At 42.9% G+C, this 17,860-nt stretch overlaps 1 protein-coding gene across 1 annotated transcript in view; it reads left to right on the forward strand.

Moving 5' to 3' along the window:
- The window catches only part of TKT (transketolase), a 28,226-nt gene extending 12,068 nt beyond the window's left edge, over positions 1–16,158 (forward strand). Inside the window, exons 7-14 of the mRNA XM_056334990.1 lie at positions 351–544; positions 1,140–1,304; positions 2,571–2,727; positions 9,092–9,222; positions 10,575–10,658; positions 10,838–10,931; positions 12,604–12,726; positions 15,853–16,158. Coding sequence (XP_056190965.1) covers positions 351–544; positions 1,140–1,304; positions 2,571–2,727; positions 9,092–9,222; positions 10,575–10,658; positions 10,838–10,931; positions 12,604–12,726; positions 15,853–16,040 — 1,136 coding nt within the window. The 3' untranslated portion in view covers positions 16,041–16,158. The remainder of the gene's footprint in view (positions 1–350; positions 545–1,139; positions 1,305–2,570; positions 2,728–9,091; positions 9,223–10,574; positions 10,659–10,837; positions 10,932–12,603; positions 12,727–15,852) is intronic.
- The last annotated feature ends 1,702 nt before the right edge of the window (positions 16,159–17,860 follow it).

Below are 17,860 nucleotides of genomic sequence, written 5' to 3' on the forward strand. Positions count from 1 at the left end.
ATTCATGTTAACTGTTCAGATTGATTACTGTTTACTTCTTGCCACACTTATGGACCACGTCTTTTAGTTGCCAAATCATAATCAATTTCAGTAGAAGATACTGGAATTTCATCACTAGTTTGGACTATATGGAATTTGACTATTTGTGTTAAGTATTTAAACATGTTTGTCTTAATGCAATTTAAATTAATGGTAATTGTTTACAGTGGGAATAATAAAGAAGTTCTTTTCTTGGAAGACTATGCTAGACTGTCATGCTCCACTGCACTTTTATCCGAGTAAAATCTGCAGCTAAGATCTTAAACAGTTTTTATATTTTTGTGATTTGTAATATAATTTTAAATACACAGGTGTTGAAGATAAGGAAAGCTGGCATGGAAAGCCCCTTCCAAAAAACATGGCTGAACAAGTCATTCAGGAAATAGATGACAAAATCCAAAATAAGAAAAAGCTTTCTCCAGCCCTCCCGGAAGAAGATGCACCTATAGTAAATATTAGAAACATTAAGATGCCATCTCCACCAACTTACAAAGTGGGAGAAAAGGTATTCCCTTCCTTTTTCACTGTTTGTCAGATAACTTCAAAGTATGAGGCTGTTTAATGGATGGCCGGAAGTTCCGTGTTTTTCCTTTGCCACGATTTCAACTACCCACCTCTTCTCTCCTAGTTTGAGAATCCTGGTACATCTGTTGTGTGACACACAGACATTAAGCTCACTGCGTATTGGAAGGATATTAAAATACAAAGACTCACATAACTCCATTTCATGATCGTTACCAATCATTCAAACTATTTTATGTGTATTTAAAGTTAAACTCCACGAGGTTCAGTGATTTTCCATGATTGGAAACCAAGGTTTTAAAAATTCCATAGCTGGATTGGTAGGGAGTTGCTAATTTCAGCACAGATGTGTGTCCTGATGCTTCACTGTGTTTTTCTTTTTTTGTTTACACTTAGGAATGTCACTGTTCTTATATGTACTTTTGATACTGCTAACATAAATTTTTTTTCAGTTGTCTTGCGTGTTGTGGGGTTTTTTAGTTGTGTGTGCATGCACTCATGGAAAAAACAAAGAAACAAACAAAAAGCTTCTAGGAACAGGAAGTTACAACAGTTCTGCTGTATTTTTCTTTTCCTAGTGGGCTACCCGCAAAGCTTATGGTGTTGCACTTGCAAAACTGGGCCATGCTAATGATCGAGTGATTGCTTTGGATGGAGACACAAAGAACTCCACCTTCTCAGAGCTTTTTAAGAAAGAACATCCCAGTCGCTACATTGAATGCTACATTGCTGAACAGAACATGGTAACTGGTCTCTTGGCTTTATGAAATACTGATATTACACAGCAATATCAGACCATTCACTCTGAGTCTTCACAGGGTGGGGTTTTAATTTGCTGTTCATATGTATATTTGTGGATATGTAGACTTACTTATTTCTTGGGGAAAAACTAGGCTATGACAAAAGCTTACAAATGTAATATGACAGGAGTGCTTCTAGTAATACTTTCCTAAATCCCCCCTCTTTTTCTTTTTAGTTTTGCGGTCATATTGTCTGTATTTCAGCAGTACACAAAGAGAAGGCAACATGTAAACAACAGTAATACCTTCCACAGTCTGATTTGTAGAAATTTAACTCTGAAAAGACTTTAGGTTTGGTTTCTTTTGCTTCACAAAAATGGAATGTCACAATGTGACAGTGAGTTCTATGCTAGACTGGGGTATGAAGATGAGGACAGAGAAACAGTTAATAAATGTAGCCTGATGACATTTGTACAGAACTGAAATAATTTGGTAACTCATCTGTTTGACTAAGTCTTCAGTTGCCGCCCATATGGATTCACTGAAGCAAATGAAATTAAAGACACAAATTCAGGCAGAAATTTGCTGTTGTCTTTAACAATTTATAACCAAAGAACCCATGAACTGTCTCTTGCAAATTTTATACTAGGGCAGTTTTAGGAGCTTGAGTCAGGCATTTTGGATTTATATAAGCTTAGGAGAAATTTGCACGAATGAAGAGCAGAACAATTTCTGTGTAAAATAAATGTACAGGGTAATTGTAGCAATAAACAACTTTACGACTTGTTCTAATTTCCATCTTGCTGAAGAAGGGCCCTTTTAATAAATACCAGTCCAAATCACACAGGTAAATCCATTCCCACTTAGTAATGGTAATTTTTGTCTGTTGGGGATAGAAAAACCATGTCTTTGGACTGAAAGTGTAGGCCTTTGATCCAGGAAAAGGAGGAGGGGGATAAATCTTAAAACTCTGTGAGTAGCTGCTCAGAGCAGATAAAGAAAAGAAGCTGCCAGTAAGGATCAACAATAAGAGCTATCAGTTGAGGCAAGGAGCAGAGAGATGGTAGAGGGTAGATACTGGGAGAGAAAGGCGCTGCCTTTCCTTTTTGGAAAGGCCAATAATTACAAGCAGGACTGGACAGAGTGATTTTTAATCTGCATTGAGAGCTTCTTCCTAAAGTTCTGCAGTAGGAAGTCCCACAGATGATCTTTTGGAAGTAATCGATAAACAAGGAATTCACTGGTTTTGTACAATCTCCCTCTTTTCAGGTGAGCATTGCAGTTGGTTGTGCTACTCGTGACAGAACCGTTGCTTTTGCCAGTACCTTTGCTACCTTCTTCACACGGGCATTTGACCAGATCCGTATGGCTGCCATCTCCGAGAGTAACATCAATCTCTGTGGGTCGCACTGCGGTGTTTCTATTGGTAAGGGCAGCCTGGGCTTATTTTTCAGCGGTTCTCATCCATTTAGTGATAAGTGTCTAGCAGCCAAACCGATAATGCTTTGTGGAGACAATCAGTGATATAGCTGTATAACAGTGGCACCATTTAGAGGGAGAAGTCACATTTGCAGTTCACTTCCATCAGATACATTGTTGTATTTAGAAAGAATGAGAAAGGTTTCATGCCTTCAGGAGCTCATCTGCTTATTTTTTTTTTTCTTTTTATCAGTTTGGCCTGATAAAAGTAGGACTTTACCCTGCAAGCTTTTCTGCTCTACAAGTAAAGCAATATGAAGGGATTGGATTGAAAGTGAGGAGCTTAGGTTCCTTTCCGTGTTTGCAATTGACATTCTCTGTGATGAGAGTAGTCATGTGCTTACTGTACCTTTATTTCCCAGTCCTTAAAATGAGAAACTAATGATACTTATTCTTGCAGATGCTCTTGTTGACCAATCTCAAAAACACTTTACAAGAGATAAATATTTTTGTTTTATTATGCCTTTGAAGATCACCAATTTGAAAAAATTGCATCTACTTATCTCAGTATTTCTTACTACTGGAGCAGTTGATGTGTTGATTAAAAAAACCTGAAGCCTTAGAAATACTAATGGAACAGGAATTGTGAGACTGTTACGTAATTCAGGAAACTGAATCATCGGACATTTTGGATTGGAAGGGACCTTTAAAGGCCATCTAGTCCAACCCCCCTGCAGTGAGCAGGGACACCTTTAACTAGATCAGGTTGCCCAGAGCCCCATCCAACTTGACCTTGAATGTTTCTAGAGATGGGGCATCTACCACCTCTCTGGGCAACCTGTTCCATTGTCTTACCACCCTCATTGTAAAAAATGTCTTCCTCATATCTGGTCTAAAACTACCCTCTTTCAATTTAAAACCATTACCCCTTGTCTTATCACAACAGGTCCTTCTAAAAAGTTTGTCCCCATCTTTCTTAAAAGGCCCCTTCAGGTACTGGAAGGCTGCTATAAGGTCTTCCTGGAGCCTTCTCTTCTCCGGGCTGAACAATCCCAAGTCTCTCAGGCTGCCTTTGTAGGAGAGGTCCTCCAGCCCTCTGATCATCTTTGTGGTCCTCCTCTGGACTTGCTCTGACAGCTCCACGTCCTTATGTTGGGGGCTCTAGAGCTGAATGCAGCACTCCAGATGGGGTCTCACCAGAGTGGAGTAGAGGGGGAAAATCATTTCCCTCAACACCTGCTGGCTGTGCTTCTTTTGATGCAGCCCAGGATACAGTTGGCCTTCTGGGCTGCAGGCGCACATTATTGGCTCATGTCCAGCTTTTCATCCACCGGTACCTCCAAGTCCTTCTCTGCAGGGCTGCTGTCAATCCCTTTATCCCCCAGCCTGTATTGATACCAGGGGTTGCCCCAGCCCGGGTGCCGGACCTTGCAGTTGGCCTTCTGGAACCTCATTAGGTTACATGGTCCCACTTCCTAAGCTTGGCCAGGTCTGTCTGGATGGCTTCTCATCCACAGGCCTGTCAACCATACAACTCAGCCTGATGATGTCTGCAAACATGCTAAGGGTGCACTCAATCCCGCTATGTCATTGAAGAAGATATTAAACAGTGCAGACCCCTGGAGGACAGCACTTGTCACTGATCTCTGTCTGGACATTGAGCCACTGACCACCACTACCCTCTGTGTGTGACCATCCAACCAATTCCTCATCCACCAAACAATCACCCATCCAATCCATCTCTCTCCAACTTAGAGAGAAAAAAGTTGTGGGGAACTGTGTCAAAGGCCTTACAGAAGTCCAGACAGACAACACCTGTAGCTCTTCTCTTGTCCACTGGTGTAATCACTCCGTCGTAGAAGGCCAGTAAGTTGGTCAGGCAGGACTTGCCCTTGGTAAAGCCATGCTGGCTGTCTCTGATCACCTCCCTGTCCTCCATGTGCTTTAGCATAGCATCTAGAAGGATCTGTTCCGTGATCTTCCTAGGCACAGAGATGAGGCTGAAAAGTTGGTAGTTCCCAGGGTCCTCCTTTCTACCCTTTTTAAAAATGGGTGCGGTTTTTCCTTTTTCCAGTCATTGGGGACTTCACCTGACTGCCATGACTTTTCAAATATCGTGTAGAGTGGCTTGGCAACTACATCAGCCAATTCCCTCAGGACTCTGGGATGCATCTCGTCAGGTCTTTTAGACTTACGTATGTTTAGGTTCCTCAGGTGGTTGCAAACCTGATATGCTTTTACAGTGGGAAGGACTTTGCTCCCCCAGCCCCTGTCTTGCAGTCCATCCACTCAAGAGGTGTGGGAAGAGAGGTTGGCAGTGAAGACTGAGGCAAAACACTTGGTTACTTCAGCCTTCTCCTCTTCTGTTGTTACCAGTTTTCCAGCCTTGCTCATTGAGGAGGCCTATGCTTTCTTTGTCCTTCCTTTTCTGGCTGACATACCTGTAGAAGCCCTTTAATTCTTCCCTATATCCCTTGCCGAGTTAGCTCCAGCTGTGCCTTGACCTTCCTGACCCCATCCCTACACAACTAGGTAGTGTCCCTGTTCTCTTCCCAGGATACCTGTCCCTGATTCCACTGCTTGAGCATTTCTTTCTTGCCCTTGTTTGAACAGCAAGCCTTGACTCATCTATGCTAGTCTCTTGCCTTCCTTTCCTGATTTCTTACACCTGGGGAGTGAGAGCTCTTGCGCACTATGCAGCGTATCCTTAAAGATCTGGAGCTCTGTTCTGCTCTGTTGTCCCTGAGGGCAGTTTCCCAGGGGGTCTTATTGACTTAACTGCTTAAAGAGCTGGAATTTTGCTTTCCTAAAATTCAGGGTCCTGACTTGACTCTTTACCTAACACGTATCCCTCAGGACTGTGAACTCCGCCAGTGCATGATCACTGCAGCGCAGGCTGCCTCCAACGTTGACGTCACTGATTAGCTCACCTGTGCTGGTGACCAACAGGTGCAGTAGCGCATCCCCTCTGGTAGAGCTGTCTATTACCTGGCTTAAGAAGTTACCCTCAGTGCATTCCAGGAGTCTCATGGATTGTCTGTAGCTCACTGTGCTTCTTTTCCAGCAGATGTCAGGGTGGTTGAGGTCCCCCAGCACAGGAGCATGATGGCCTCCTGTAACTGGAGTAAGAAGCCTTCATCAATAGCCACCTTCCCCCCTGCCCCCGATCGGGCAGCCTGTAGTAGATGCCAACCACAAGGTTCCCTTTGTTACCTCAGTGTCTGGGTCTTACCCATAAGCTTTCAACTTGCTCGTGGCTGTTCTTCAGAGACAGCTCGTAACGCTCTATCCGTTCCTTGATGTAGAGGGCAACGCCTCCGCCCTTCCTTCTGAACAGCTTAGAGCCATTGGTAGCCACACTCCAGTTATGGGATTCATCCCACCAAGTTTCTCTGATGGCGACTAGGTCGTAGCTTTCTAGCGGCACAGTGGCTTCCAACTACTCCTGTTTGTTGCCCATGCTGCATGCATTGGTGTAGAGGCACTTCAGCTGGGCTTTCAGCCAGAAGAAGTTCCTTTACTTCCTTTGAGGCATTTCACTGGTGTTTCGCTGCTGGTTCCTATCACCTCAGGAACCCCTGGCTCCTCTCTGGAAGACTTCAAGTATGCTATGGTGTAGCCAGCACGTCTCGGAGCAGCAGGCTGAGGGCCCTTGCTAGCAGTATCTTCTCTGGTCTTTACTTCCCACCCTGTTTGGTACATGTCAGATCATACCAGGGTTTGATTTTGGTTTGAGGGAGGGAGGGAATTGTGTTTTTTTAATGAAATGCATAGACAGCACTCTTAAAAACAGGAGCAGACTTGCATACCGAGAAGGAAAATGCCAGTAGACATTCATGCTTGAAAAACTACTAGTTATTTATAGGGGAAAAGAAAGAGAGGGAGAGCTGACCATTTTTCAGTTGATTTAATCGTTTTGACTAGCAGTATGGTTTGTAAGAGGGTCGGGGTTTTTTGTTTAAAGCAAAATAGTTAATTTGACCTGTAATATTGGTAAAGATTTAAAGGTGCTTCATAAATGTGTGTAGTCTCATCCAGAACTTCAGGCTTTACTTGCAGTAGTATAGAGTATGCTTTAGTAGTGGAGACTGTAAGTAGAGTATATCAGATTATGGCATGTGTATGTCATTAAGGGAGGGATTCTATTACAAGCCTCTTTTCTTTTTAAAATCAGTCCTCCCATCTCATCGTAGTCAAATCCAGTTTTAAGTGTTTTAGCAAGCAGCAAAGCGTGTTGGTGCAAAAGCCAATTAGCTTTGTTCTTTGCTCATTTAAGAAGATAAAACTCCTTTGGGTTACCTGAATTGTGTCCTAAAACTACACTTCCAAGTTTCAATTTTCAGCACTTGAAATGTTCTTCTGAGAGCTATGATTGTGAAGTGCATAGTTAGATCTATAAAGTTGTTATAAATCTGATTCAGGCCTCAACCCTGATTTTCAAAAAAGAATTTGGATCCAAAGTTTTGCAACTGAGTTGTACAAGACAGTAATTGAGAGAAATCCTTTAGCAGTTAGAAAATTCAATTTTAAATGAAAGGGTATGAATTAAGGGTACTTCCTGTTAGAACTTTGGCCCTGCATGGAATTCAGAATCCTAACTGGATTTGTGGTCAAAATTAAAGTTTTATGTATGCAGTTCTAGGTAGACCTGGGCTTCTGCTGTATTGAAATTTGGATCCGTTAAATTTATGAGAAATAATTATCACAGTGACCTTCTGAACTTGTACTAAGTTCACTTCTAGACCAGTGGTTGCTGATTGACCAAAACGTCTAATGAAACATTGTTTTCAAGGTCATAAGAGAGTAATGGAAAATCTATATTTTCCAAACTGAACATATAGGGAAAGCAATCATAGTGTATGTGTGTCAAAAATAGAAATATTGGTTAATAAAACAACCAGTTTTATACTCTAGACATGTGATACTGTTCATATTAAGCACTCACATTTTTTTGTTAAGCTATAAATGTGAGTTTTGCAGATGTAATTGAAAATTACTCTCTTTTGATCTGTGTTACTCTAAAACCACATAAACCAGGATTTTCTAAAAGATGCACTTTCAGCCAAACTCAAATTAGTGCTAGTCTGTAAATTACTAGTACAAACTGTGAACACTGGTATTATTGGCACCACATTAGCAGAAGCAGGACAAGCATGAGTACTCTCTTTACCTTGGGTAAGATTCTGATTCAGGTACCTGCTAATTTTGTTCTTTATAATTTCACTTTTATGTATACATTATGCGGGTGCATTTTAGGAAAGGAAAACGCCCATTGAGATCCCACTCATTCATTCAGAGTGCATACAGATTTAGAAAATGATGTTGAGAAAACTTTTTTTTCATGTCGTGACTGAAAGCCGAGACACTTTTTTCCCTGGTTCATGCTTACTTTATTAGTAATGTATAGTGGCAGAGTTCAATGATTGATTTCTCTAACATGTTTAAAGTTCTTCAGAGTTTTGTGCTGCTCTCATGAAAATACTCTCCTCCTTCCTCATGAGCTCGTCCTTCTTGAGTAACAGGTAGTGGGTGCATGTGGGAAGGCTTATTGCCCTGCTTCTGCTCTGCAGGCTGTGACATGACTGGATTCAGAACTCTTTGCATGGTTAGTTTGGAACAGTGCCATTCCCAAAGCACCCTTACATAAGGTCATTGGGGTGGGGGGTGTTGTGGTGGTTGTTTCTTTAACTATGGAAAATCATGGCATCCAGCACATGTTCTGGCTAATAATTCTCTTTTATAGATCTGCTGTTTATGCCATAAGGTGCTTGAATTATTAAATTAACAACATGAATGCCCTCTTGCTCTTTTAAAGACTTTTTATAGTATTGAAATATACATACCCTTCATTTAATCTTGAAATGAGCCTAAGAATTTGAGAGTAGTTGCACTAAGTGCACTCTCCATTTGTGACGGAACACATGCAATTCTCATTTCACATTTCCAGCAGTTTAAATCTCAAGGAACACTATTGACAAGTATAAATTTTGCTTGTGCAGCCTCAGTACATGTAAATCTGAAGATGCTCAGTTATCTTGTGACCCTCTTTGAATCTGTACCCTTCCTAGTTTGGTTGTCTTCCTTTTGTATTGCTTTATTGCTATAATTTATTTTCTATTTTTTCTTTTTAACCCCAGTTCTCTTTCTTTTTAGTCTCGTTCTGTCTTTATTTACTGTTTAGATGGTTCCAGGTTTAAGGAGAAGATGATTCTTTTCTCTAAGCAGGTAGACTTGCATGTCCAGTGTGTGCCTGGTTTTATATACTTTTTTTTTTTTTTTCCCCCCTGGTTTACATTGAACCTCACCGCTATATTGAGTGATTGTCAAAAATGTGCCCATACTCTTTTGTAACCCTGGTTTAATTCTTTCAGGTGAGGATGGGCCATCTCAGATGGGACTGGAGGATCTGTGCATGTTCCGAGCTATTCCCAATGCCACTGTGTTTTACCCTAGCGATGCTGTAGCCACTGAGAAAGCAGTGGAAATAGCTGCCAACACCAAGGTTTGCATCGCAGTATTCCTGAGCCAGAAGATAACTTCTGTTTTGTACTACTTTTGTTGCTTCTGGCATGTTTCTTGCATGTTCCTACCCACATAAATTCTTTCAAAGGCTCCAGCTTGGCAGTGGGAGGTTTTCTTTGCATGGGAAGGTTGCAGACATTCTGTCCAGTCTAGTGCAGAATGAAGTCTGGAATGCTGTGGGCCAGATTTGGGGAGATGTAAATGATTACACAGCAATTGCAGTTTGGGTCTAAATTGGCTCAGAAATAAGGGCAAGTGTAACTCATATTGGTCTTTAGCAAACTTATAGAAAGTACGCGCCTAGTGTGATATCTCTGGGGTCAAAATTGAAGCTGGATATGGAAAGATAAATTTATCTTGAGTATTTTGATCAGGTGCCTGTATGTGAAAGCTCAGGAGTCAGGTCCGCTGTAAGTCTTAAGTCTGCAACTTTTGAAGCTACTGAGATCTGGTGCTTGTACTAGCTGACAGTCTCAGTGGTCATCGTCTGCTCCTCTGTTGCCAGTGATGGATTGCAGTTAAATTGGACTGTGGCTGAAGATGAGTAAGACTTTGCATGTAGCCCTGACAGAGTTTCTGGTCTCCCTGACCTTCAGCTAATTTGGCATAGCAATGCTCAAACATCACTGGTAACATTGAGTCGGATCATCTCCTTGATTGGTACTTCTTTTGGCTGCCGTAGGAGTTTACCTTGAGAAAGGCACAAACAGTCTGAAAAATTTCAGTCTTGCTAGTACAGCTTTTAAGTGGAAGTGTGGGGAATTTTGGTATGTAACAAATGTGATGAGTGGTTTGTGAAAAAATGGAGGGGGGTGGAGGAAAGCAGTGTAAGATGGTGTGAGGGAGAGATTAGATGTAAGTACTGGTTTGTTACTTCTTTTGGAAGGGCATTTGAACACTAACTGATGGAAAGCATTTTTCCTTGCTTTCAGCTGAGCATTTCTTCTTTTGCTTTAAAGTCGCTAGAGTAAAATTTGCACGTGTATGGCAAAGTTCTAAGATTCTAATTAACTCAAGTAGGATTCTCCAGTTCCACAAGAGAGCAAAAGAGAAATAAAGATCTTGGAATCAGAAAGAAAATAGTAAGTTATCAGCGTGCTCTAAGAAGAGGTTAACTGTCTTGTAATGTGTGAAACAACCAGCTGTTGAAAAAGGACTAATGGGAATTGGGGGTGAGGGGTGGGGCGTTTACTCAGTAGAACCAGAGTTAACATAGACGGGTGAAAGATGGACAAATAGAAAAAAAAATCAGTTTGCTTCATAGGGTTTGCAAACTAGAATGTCAACATATTTCTGGTTTTGTAACTTCTAACACATTTACTTCGGAAACAGGGCATTTGTTTCATACGAACTAGTCGTCCTGAAAATCCTGTCATTTACAACAACAATGAGGACTTCCATATTGGTCAGGCGAAGGTAAATATTGCCTAGATAAACAGAATTTAAAAAAAATACGTAAAGTTCCTCTTGTAAAAGTCCTTTTCCCTCTAAAGCGTTCCAATACCAAAGATTTGATCTTTTTAATAAAATCTACAGAAATTTTAGCAATATCAGTAAGATTTATCATTAAAAATATGTGGAAACATTTTTTGCAGGTGATTCTGAAGAGTAAGGATGATCAAGTGACTGTGATTGGAGCAGGAGTCACTCTGCATGAGGCTCTGGCTGCAGCAGAGCAGCTGAGAAAAGGTGATCAAATTATGGGTGGTTTTTCCCTTTATCATTTAACACAGCAAAGAAATCAATAGCACTCAGCCTAACTGTTTACCCTTTGTACTGGTAAACATTAATTAAAATGTTTCAGTCAGCTAGTCACTTGCTAAGCTGATACAGTGCAACATAGTATATATCTGCCTGTCTTGCCTAATTGTTGAGGGTTTAGCTTAGCATTAGTAGCCATGAAAATTGCCAAACTGATTAGATCAGAGTCTCCTTAAAATTGCTAGTCTGTCTGAAGGTGCGCTGCAGGCCGAAGGTTAGCAGCACGTAAGAAGCAGGAACACCCCTTCCCTGGCACATTGTCTGTGCGGGCCAGGGTACCAACACAACACAATGCATCAGGCTGGGGCCGGGTAACAAAACACAGCTTGCCAACTGAGCCACAGCGGCTCTGTGTGCTCTTACACGGTGCTGTTGATACGCAGTGCCTTTGTGTAGATACGGTTCACTGCTTTTTTTTTGTCTTTTTTTTTTTTTTTATGAATGAATGGATATATCAGCTTTTAACTAGCGTGGCAGGCAATAACTCTGTAGTGCTCAAATGCACTGACATCTCACAGCGAAGATAAAATTCCTTCAATGAAATGAGAAAGAAATCATCAAAAATCTCTCTTGAGTCAGTAGCCTGCACCCAGGAAGAGATTACAAATAGAGAGAATACAATTAATGCCGCCCGTGACTTACGGGGTAGCATTGTATGCTGTATCAGGGTGGACACATACTTTATCGTGACCTTGAGCCATCAGGTTTAGGACATTTTCAAAGTTGTATTTTCAGAACTGTTGTTATTTTTCTGCATTTACCGTGTTTTGCAATGCTCTGCTGATCTTGAAGTATAAATAACCAGCTATGGAGAGATAATAATCCCTTAGTGTAGAGGCAGTGCCTAATACCTAAAATACATTGGGCACTAAAGAGCCTGCAGTCAAAAAACTGTCAACATAACATAGGGCTTCTTTATGTATGGTAAGAGTTGACTCAGTGTTCTGCTAGCCAGGATCAGACAAAACCTCATGTAATTTGCTATTCTTTATAAACAATCACCATTTGTACATAGCTTTAACAAGCCATCTGAGCGTGCTTTATGATGATTCTGGTTTTGATGCCAACCTTAAGGGCACCACGATCAGGACTGAGGCAGTTCAAATAGGCATACCTGATAGGTGAGCAGCCTGTGATGAAGAATTCAGAATGCCGACAGACCGAAGAAGCAGGAGGAAATTGTGTTTGGCTTGACAATAAAGTTAAAGCTAAAATAAAGGTGCGGGGAAAAGAATCTTGATTGGCAGTCTGAATGACAAAGATTTCCTGGTGACTAGGTTCTGCTCTTACCTGTGGGAAGGCCAGTTATATTGCTGTTTTGCTGACAGGCACTCGTAGTGGTCTGTGGAGTGGAATGGATATCACTACCTCACCAGGTGCATGAAGAAAGAGTACATACACAAATTAGGGGGTTTTGGGTTCCGTGGTAGACAAGCCATAGGTACAGGTAGCTGGGACTTAGTGCAGGCAGGTTTTATAACTGTTTTAAAAGATCACAGGGGCTGCCTGTTTTAAACTGTTTTAAAAGATCACAGGGGCACTTGTGTTGTCTTGCATTCTCCAAATTCTTGTTGCAAATAATTTAATTCTATTTCTGCAGAAAAAATCTTCATCCGTGTGATTGATCCCTTTACTATAAAGCCCCTGGATAAGAAGACAATACTTGAAAACGCAAGAGCGACCAAGGGCAGAATCATCACTGTTGAGGACCATTACCATGAAGGTAAGCTGGGTCCAGGAGGTCACAGCCCACACAGTTGTTCCCAGGGGGTTTGAAGCTCACAGCTTCTCCTGACCTGAGAGAGAAGTATGGGACCTGATGCTGTCATTCAGCTAAAGCAAAAGAGGGTGTAGCCTTTTTCGTTGCTGTTACAATTATAAGATGACACTGAGGATTGAAAGTTTCCTAAGACACAATGGGTTAATCAGGGCTGCCTTTCTGATTAACTTGGCCTTGCATGCCCTTCTGTGTGCTTGGTCCAAGTGAAGTCTTGATTCATTTGTGCCGAGTGAAATTGTAAATTCCTGCTGCGGTGCAGTGATTCTGTACAGAATGTTCTCAGAATGGCTTTAGAGCAGCTGCTCTGCAGTTTGTTAAATTGCAAGAGAGACTGTTGCTGTGCAGGTTCCTCAAATTTTTCCTGTGTCCAAAATCAGGATTCCAGGTTACTTGAAATCGCGTGATTTTGGCAGTTTCTGCAGTCACCCTGGGACAAACTCCTCTCTCTTTCTTCTCCACTGCTATAAAAGAGCAGATCCTCACTAGACTCTTTGTGTACGTTCATTTCACCTGCTTACAGGCTGTTGCAGAATCTGTCAATGGGTATGTGAGTGTTCTTAAGCTAGGGCGAAAAGTGCATGATGCATGCAAGAAGGAATTGCTAAGATGATTCCCAAGTAAATCTTAAGATAAAATGCTTTCTGGGAGAAGCAGAGTAGTCTCTGTAAGACTCCCCCAGCTTCTGTGCCAGGATTTTGTTTAGAATTGTTTATGTTGGAAAAGACCATTAAGATTGAGTCCAACTGTTAACCTAACACTGCCAAGTCCACCACTTAACCATGTCCCCACGTGCCACATCTATATGTCTTTTAAATACCTCCAGGGATCATAACTCAACCACTTCCCTGGGAAGCCTGTTCCAATGCTTAGTAAACTGTTCAGTGAATAGTTTTTTCCTAATATCCAGTCTAAACCTCTCTTGGAGCAACTTGACGCCATTTCCTCTTGTCATATCACCTCCTTCTTGAGAGAAGAGACTGACCCCACCTGCCTACAACCTCCTTTCAGGTAGTTGTAAAGAGCAATAAGGTACCCTCGGAGCCTCCTTTTCTCCAGACTAAACAACCCCAGATCCCCCTCAGCTGCTCCTCACAAGCCTTGTGCTCCAGACCCTTCCCCAGCCCTGTTGTCCTTCTCTGGACACGCTCCAGCACCTCAATGTCCCTCTTGTAGTGAGGGGCCCAAAAGCAAACACAGGATTTGAGGTGCAGCCTCACCAGTGCTGAGTGCAGGGGGACAGTCACTGCCCTGGTCCTGCTGGCCACACTATATTGGATACGATACAGCCAGGACGCTGTTGGCCTTGTTGGCCAGCTGGGCACCCTGCTGGCTCGTGTTCAGCCGGCTGTCGACCAGCACCCCCAGGTCCTTCTCTGCCAGGCAGCTTCCCAGCCCCTCTCCGCTGAGCCTGTAGCGCTGCGTGAGGTTGTTGTGCCCCACCTGCAGGACCCGGTGCTCAGCCTTGCTGAACCTCTCACCATTTGCCTCAGCCCGTGGGCCCAACCTGCCCAGACCCCTCTGCAGAGCCTCCTGCCCTCCAGCAGATCAACACTCCTGGCCAACTTGGTGTCATCTGCGAACTTACTGAGGGTGCACTCGATTGCACAGATTGTTGATAAAGATATTAAACAGGACTGGCCCCAACACTGAGCCCTGGGGAACACCACTGGTGACCGGCTGCCAACTGGATTTAACTCCATAATCTGCTGCCACTTGCCCTCTGATGTGTCTTGTTTGCACAGGTTTTCAGGGGCTTGCCTGCGCAAACATGGCCCACGAAGATGAGACCATGTGCAGAGAGAGCAGCTGTTGTGAATCGCATGTCAGACTTGCTGCTTGTGGGGGAGGTGGAGAATTTAGCAGAAGGGCAGCTGTGGACTTACAGCATTAGTAGATACCATAGATATCTACTAATAGAAATTAGCAGATACACTTATGAGAATATTGTCCTACTTTAAGGTGAACGTCACTCTTGCCAGGTGTCTGAAGTGAGCTGGTATTACTGTAAGTGCTGGTTACTTTTGTTCCAGGTTCTGGATGGTGATACCATCACTAAGCCTCATCACTTTCTAGCTTATCTTTCAACTCTGGACAAATATTTTACTGCAGATTTGCAAGATGGTGAAATCTTTGCACTCTGAGGTGATGAACATGCGATGTACGCTGGCACAGCTTTCTCTATGTGATGCAGTCGAGGAAGGTCAGGTGTACACGCATCGCCAGCCTGAATGCGTTGCAAGCCCACATCGGGCTGGTCTGACCAGCCGCATCCATGGAGGTGCCTGTGGCTGGAGGCTGAGTTTGGCTGGTTAAATCACACCATGCCCGGAGCTGTGAAAAGTCCTGTGTTCCTGGATACGCCCTAACTGGGGTGCAGCTCAAAGGTGTCTCCTACTGGGCCTGAGAGCATGTGCTCTCTGCACTTGTCCGGTCTTTTCTTCTTCCCTAATACTGCTGCTTCTAGGGTCTGTTCTGCTGCCATGCAGTTCCCCATTGCATCCTTTGTCCCTGTGACTGGTGGTGATTCAGTCTGAGCTGAGCTCTAAGCAAAGGTTGTGAATGTGTTACATAACTGAGAGAGGTGCCTAGCGGCATGTACACGCATCGTGAGAGACGGAGCTCTTAAATGCCGTTCCGACTGCTGGTAATGGAGACTTTCAGCACGTCAAGTACACTTGTAAATACTCCTCAGTCTAAATATATTTTTAAACCTGGCCCTCAGTGGCTGATGCTGAAGTGGTGAGGGCTCCATGATGGTTCTGCGCTTTATGTTTCTAACTGTCGATTTGTAAGTACTTCGGAAGTGTCAGGCAGGTTGTTCCTCAGGAAGCCTTTGGAATAGGCAGTGTTTTCATTTTTTTGAAATGAAATTAATTTCATTTTCATGTCTTTCGTTTTCATTTCACAAATGGGCAGCTCAGACATGTATTGTGATTGATGTTTCTCACAAGCACGTGAATTGAGGATTTAACTTGCACGGACCTTTGGACCAGATATACATGCAATCTATATGTTGCCTGTTGAAATGTAACAGATGTTTGTCCTGTTTCAACTTTTTTTTTTCTGTAGGTGGCATTGGAGAAGCGGTGTGCGCTGCAGTAGTGGGTGAGCCTGGTATCACAGTCAGTCGCTTGGCTGTATCTCATGTACCACGAAGCGGGAAGTCAGCTGAGCTCCTGAAGATGTTTGGCATTGATAAAGATGCCATTGTGCAAGCTGTTAAGGTGGCGGTGTCCAAATCAAGGAACGCGGAGTAGTTTGAAGCATCTTGTGCTGTGTTACAGAGAAGCAGTGTTCAGAGAAGTACTGTAAGTTTAAAGCAAGCGAAGGTGCTTTATGTAGAGAGTTCCAATAAAAATACCAGCTTAAAAAATCTTCTGGTTTTTAAATGTCTTCCCTGCCCCCCACTCCTTCCCCTCTTTGGGGTTTTGTGTAGTGGGGTAACATCTGGTCTGCCTTGCAACTAACCTTCCCTCCTGTGAGGTGTAGCATGGGAGCGGTTGGGTGTTTGCTGAAGGTCTGAGTGGGCTGTGCTATGGCGGGGAAGTAGATGTTGGGCATTGGAGCTAGAGCTAGAGTGAATCAAGTAACTGTCGTTCAGTGTTTGGTCCAACTTTCTGCTGAAGATTAAAATCCTGCCTTGAAGGGAGTTTGGCAAAAACAGAATTCTTTCCCCACTGCTGGAAGAGTTCACTAGCCCCTCTTCTGGACAGAAATGTTAGGCATGGGGACAGTGAGAAGCAGAAGGGTATACTGCAGGAGGCGGGTGCCTTTGCTTCAGATCCTGCTCTTCGCACTGCCCCCCAGCCATTTAAAACCAAAGACGAGGAGGAAGTACCCTGTGTGCCGGACAGTGCCGAAGTAGAAGGAGATGGACCAGGTCCCGGGTACCAACGGTGGGAGTTGGGGCCCAGCAGAGCGAAGGGAACGAGTGATGAGCCACAGACGCAGGAGGGACTTGCTGGGCTCGGAGAATGGTAGCGCAGTGAGCACAAACTCATTTAAGGACGTTGAAATTCCTCATAGGAACTTGTATCCTATTTTTGGGCGCTTGGCCAGTGATGCAGCCAGGGTGCTATGTGAGACCAGAATGAGAGCATTGTTGTTGGGCAAGAGGCAGGAATGCTTAAAATGCTGAGATGGACTCGAGAAGAAGGATTGGAAAGGACAGCAGGAAATTCCCAATAACCAAGAGGATGCAGCTGAATGTGGAACTTGAGTCAATTCTATTGAGAAGAGCTTCTCACATGAGCTGCTCAGAATGGGGTGAGCTGTTCATCTCGTATGATGGGTTCCACTGGGTGATTTTTAAATGTTTTGCTATTTTTATATGTTCTGCTGTTTTTACCCTTAAGCAGCTTCTGTTTAAAAAAAAAAACCTAAAAATTAATTTTGTTGACTGCAGAGTACCAAATTTGAAAACCTGTTTAGTACTAAAATATGTTTCTCATCCTGACTTCCACAAATTACCTTTCAGAAAGACATCATATGGCAGAGGAAACTAAAAAAGCGATTTCCTTAGAGCAGGGTGACTATGCATAGTTTTCAGTTCACCCAAGAGCCATTTGACATTAACAATGCTACACTGGTCTGAGCAAGACTTTATTTGCAGACTAACACCACAAAATATACAGTATTTTGGTATAAGAGGGTATTTCTACAAAGACATGTAAATAGTACCTGTAAATGATAATATTACAAAATAACTTGTATTCATCCTTATTGCTTAATTTAACCCCAACACGTTAGGTAACTGCTGTGCCGTGCTGGTACAGGCCTGCGTATGGCTGCTGGTATTTCTGGATGTGCAAATGGAGCTGCAATACGTAAGAATGATCTACACCGGTGCTTAAAATCAGGTACAACTAAAAAGTAAGCTTTTTACTTTTCTGAGCAAGGCTTGGAATTGCTTGTTTAAAACGCGGGGCTGTTTGGGCTAATGGCTTTTTAGATCTACATTTCCCTACACTTTCATGGCTCTTTCTGTCTGACTTGATGCCTTTGTTCCGATATGGGTATGAAGACCTTTCATTTTTACTAAAAATGTAAATGCATCCCCTTTTTTTGTAGTCAGCCT

This window comes from Falco biarmicus, chromosome 4, assembly GCF_023638135.1.
Source record: "Falco biarmicus isolate bFalBia1 chromosome 4, bFalBia1.pri, whole genome shotgun sequence".
Lineage (NCBI taxonomy): Eukaryota > Metazoa > Chordata > Aves > Falconiformes > Falconidae > Falco > Falco biarmicus.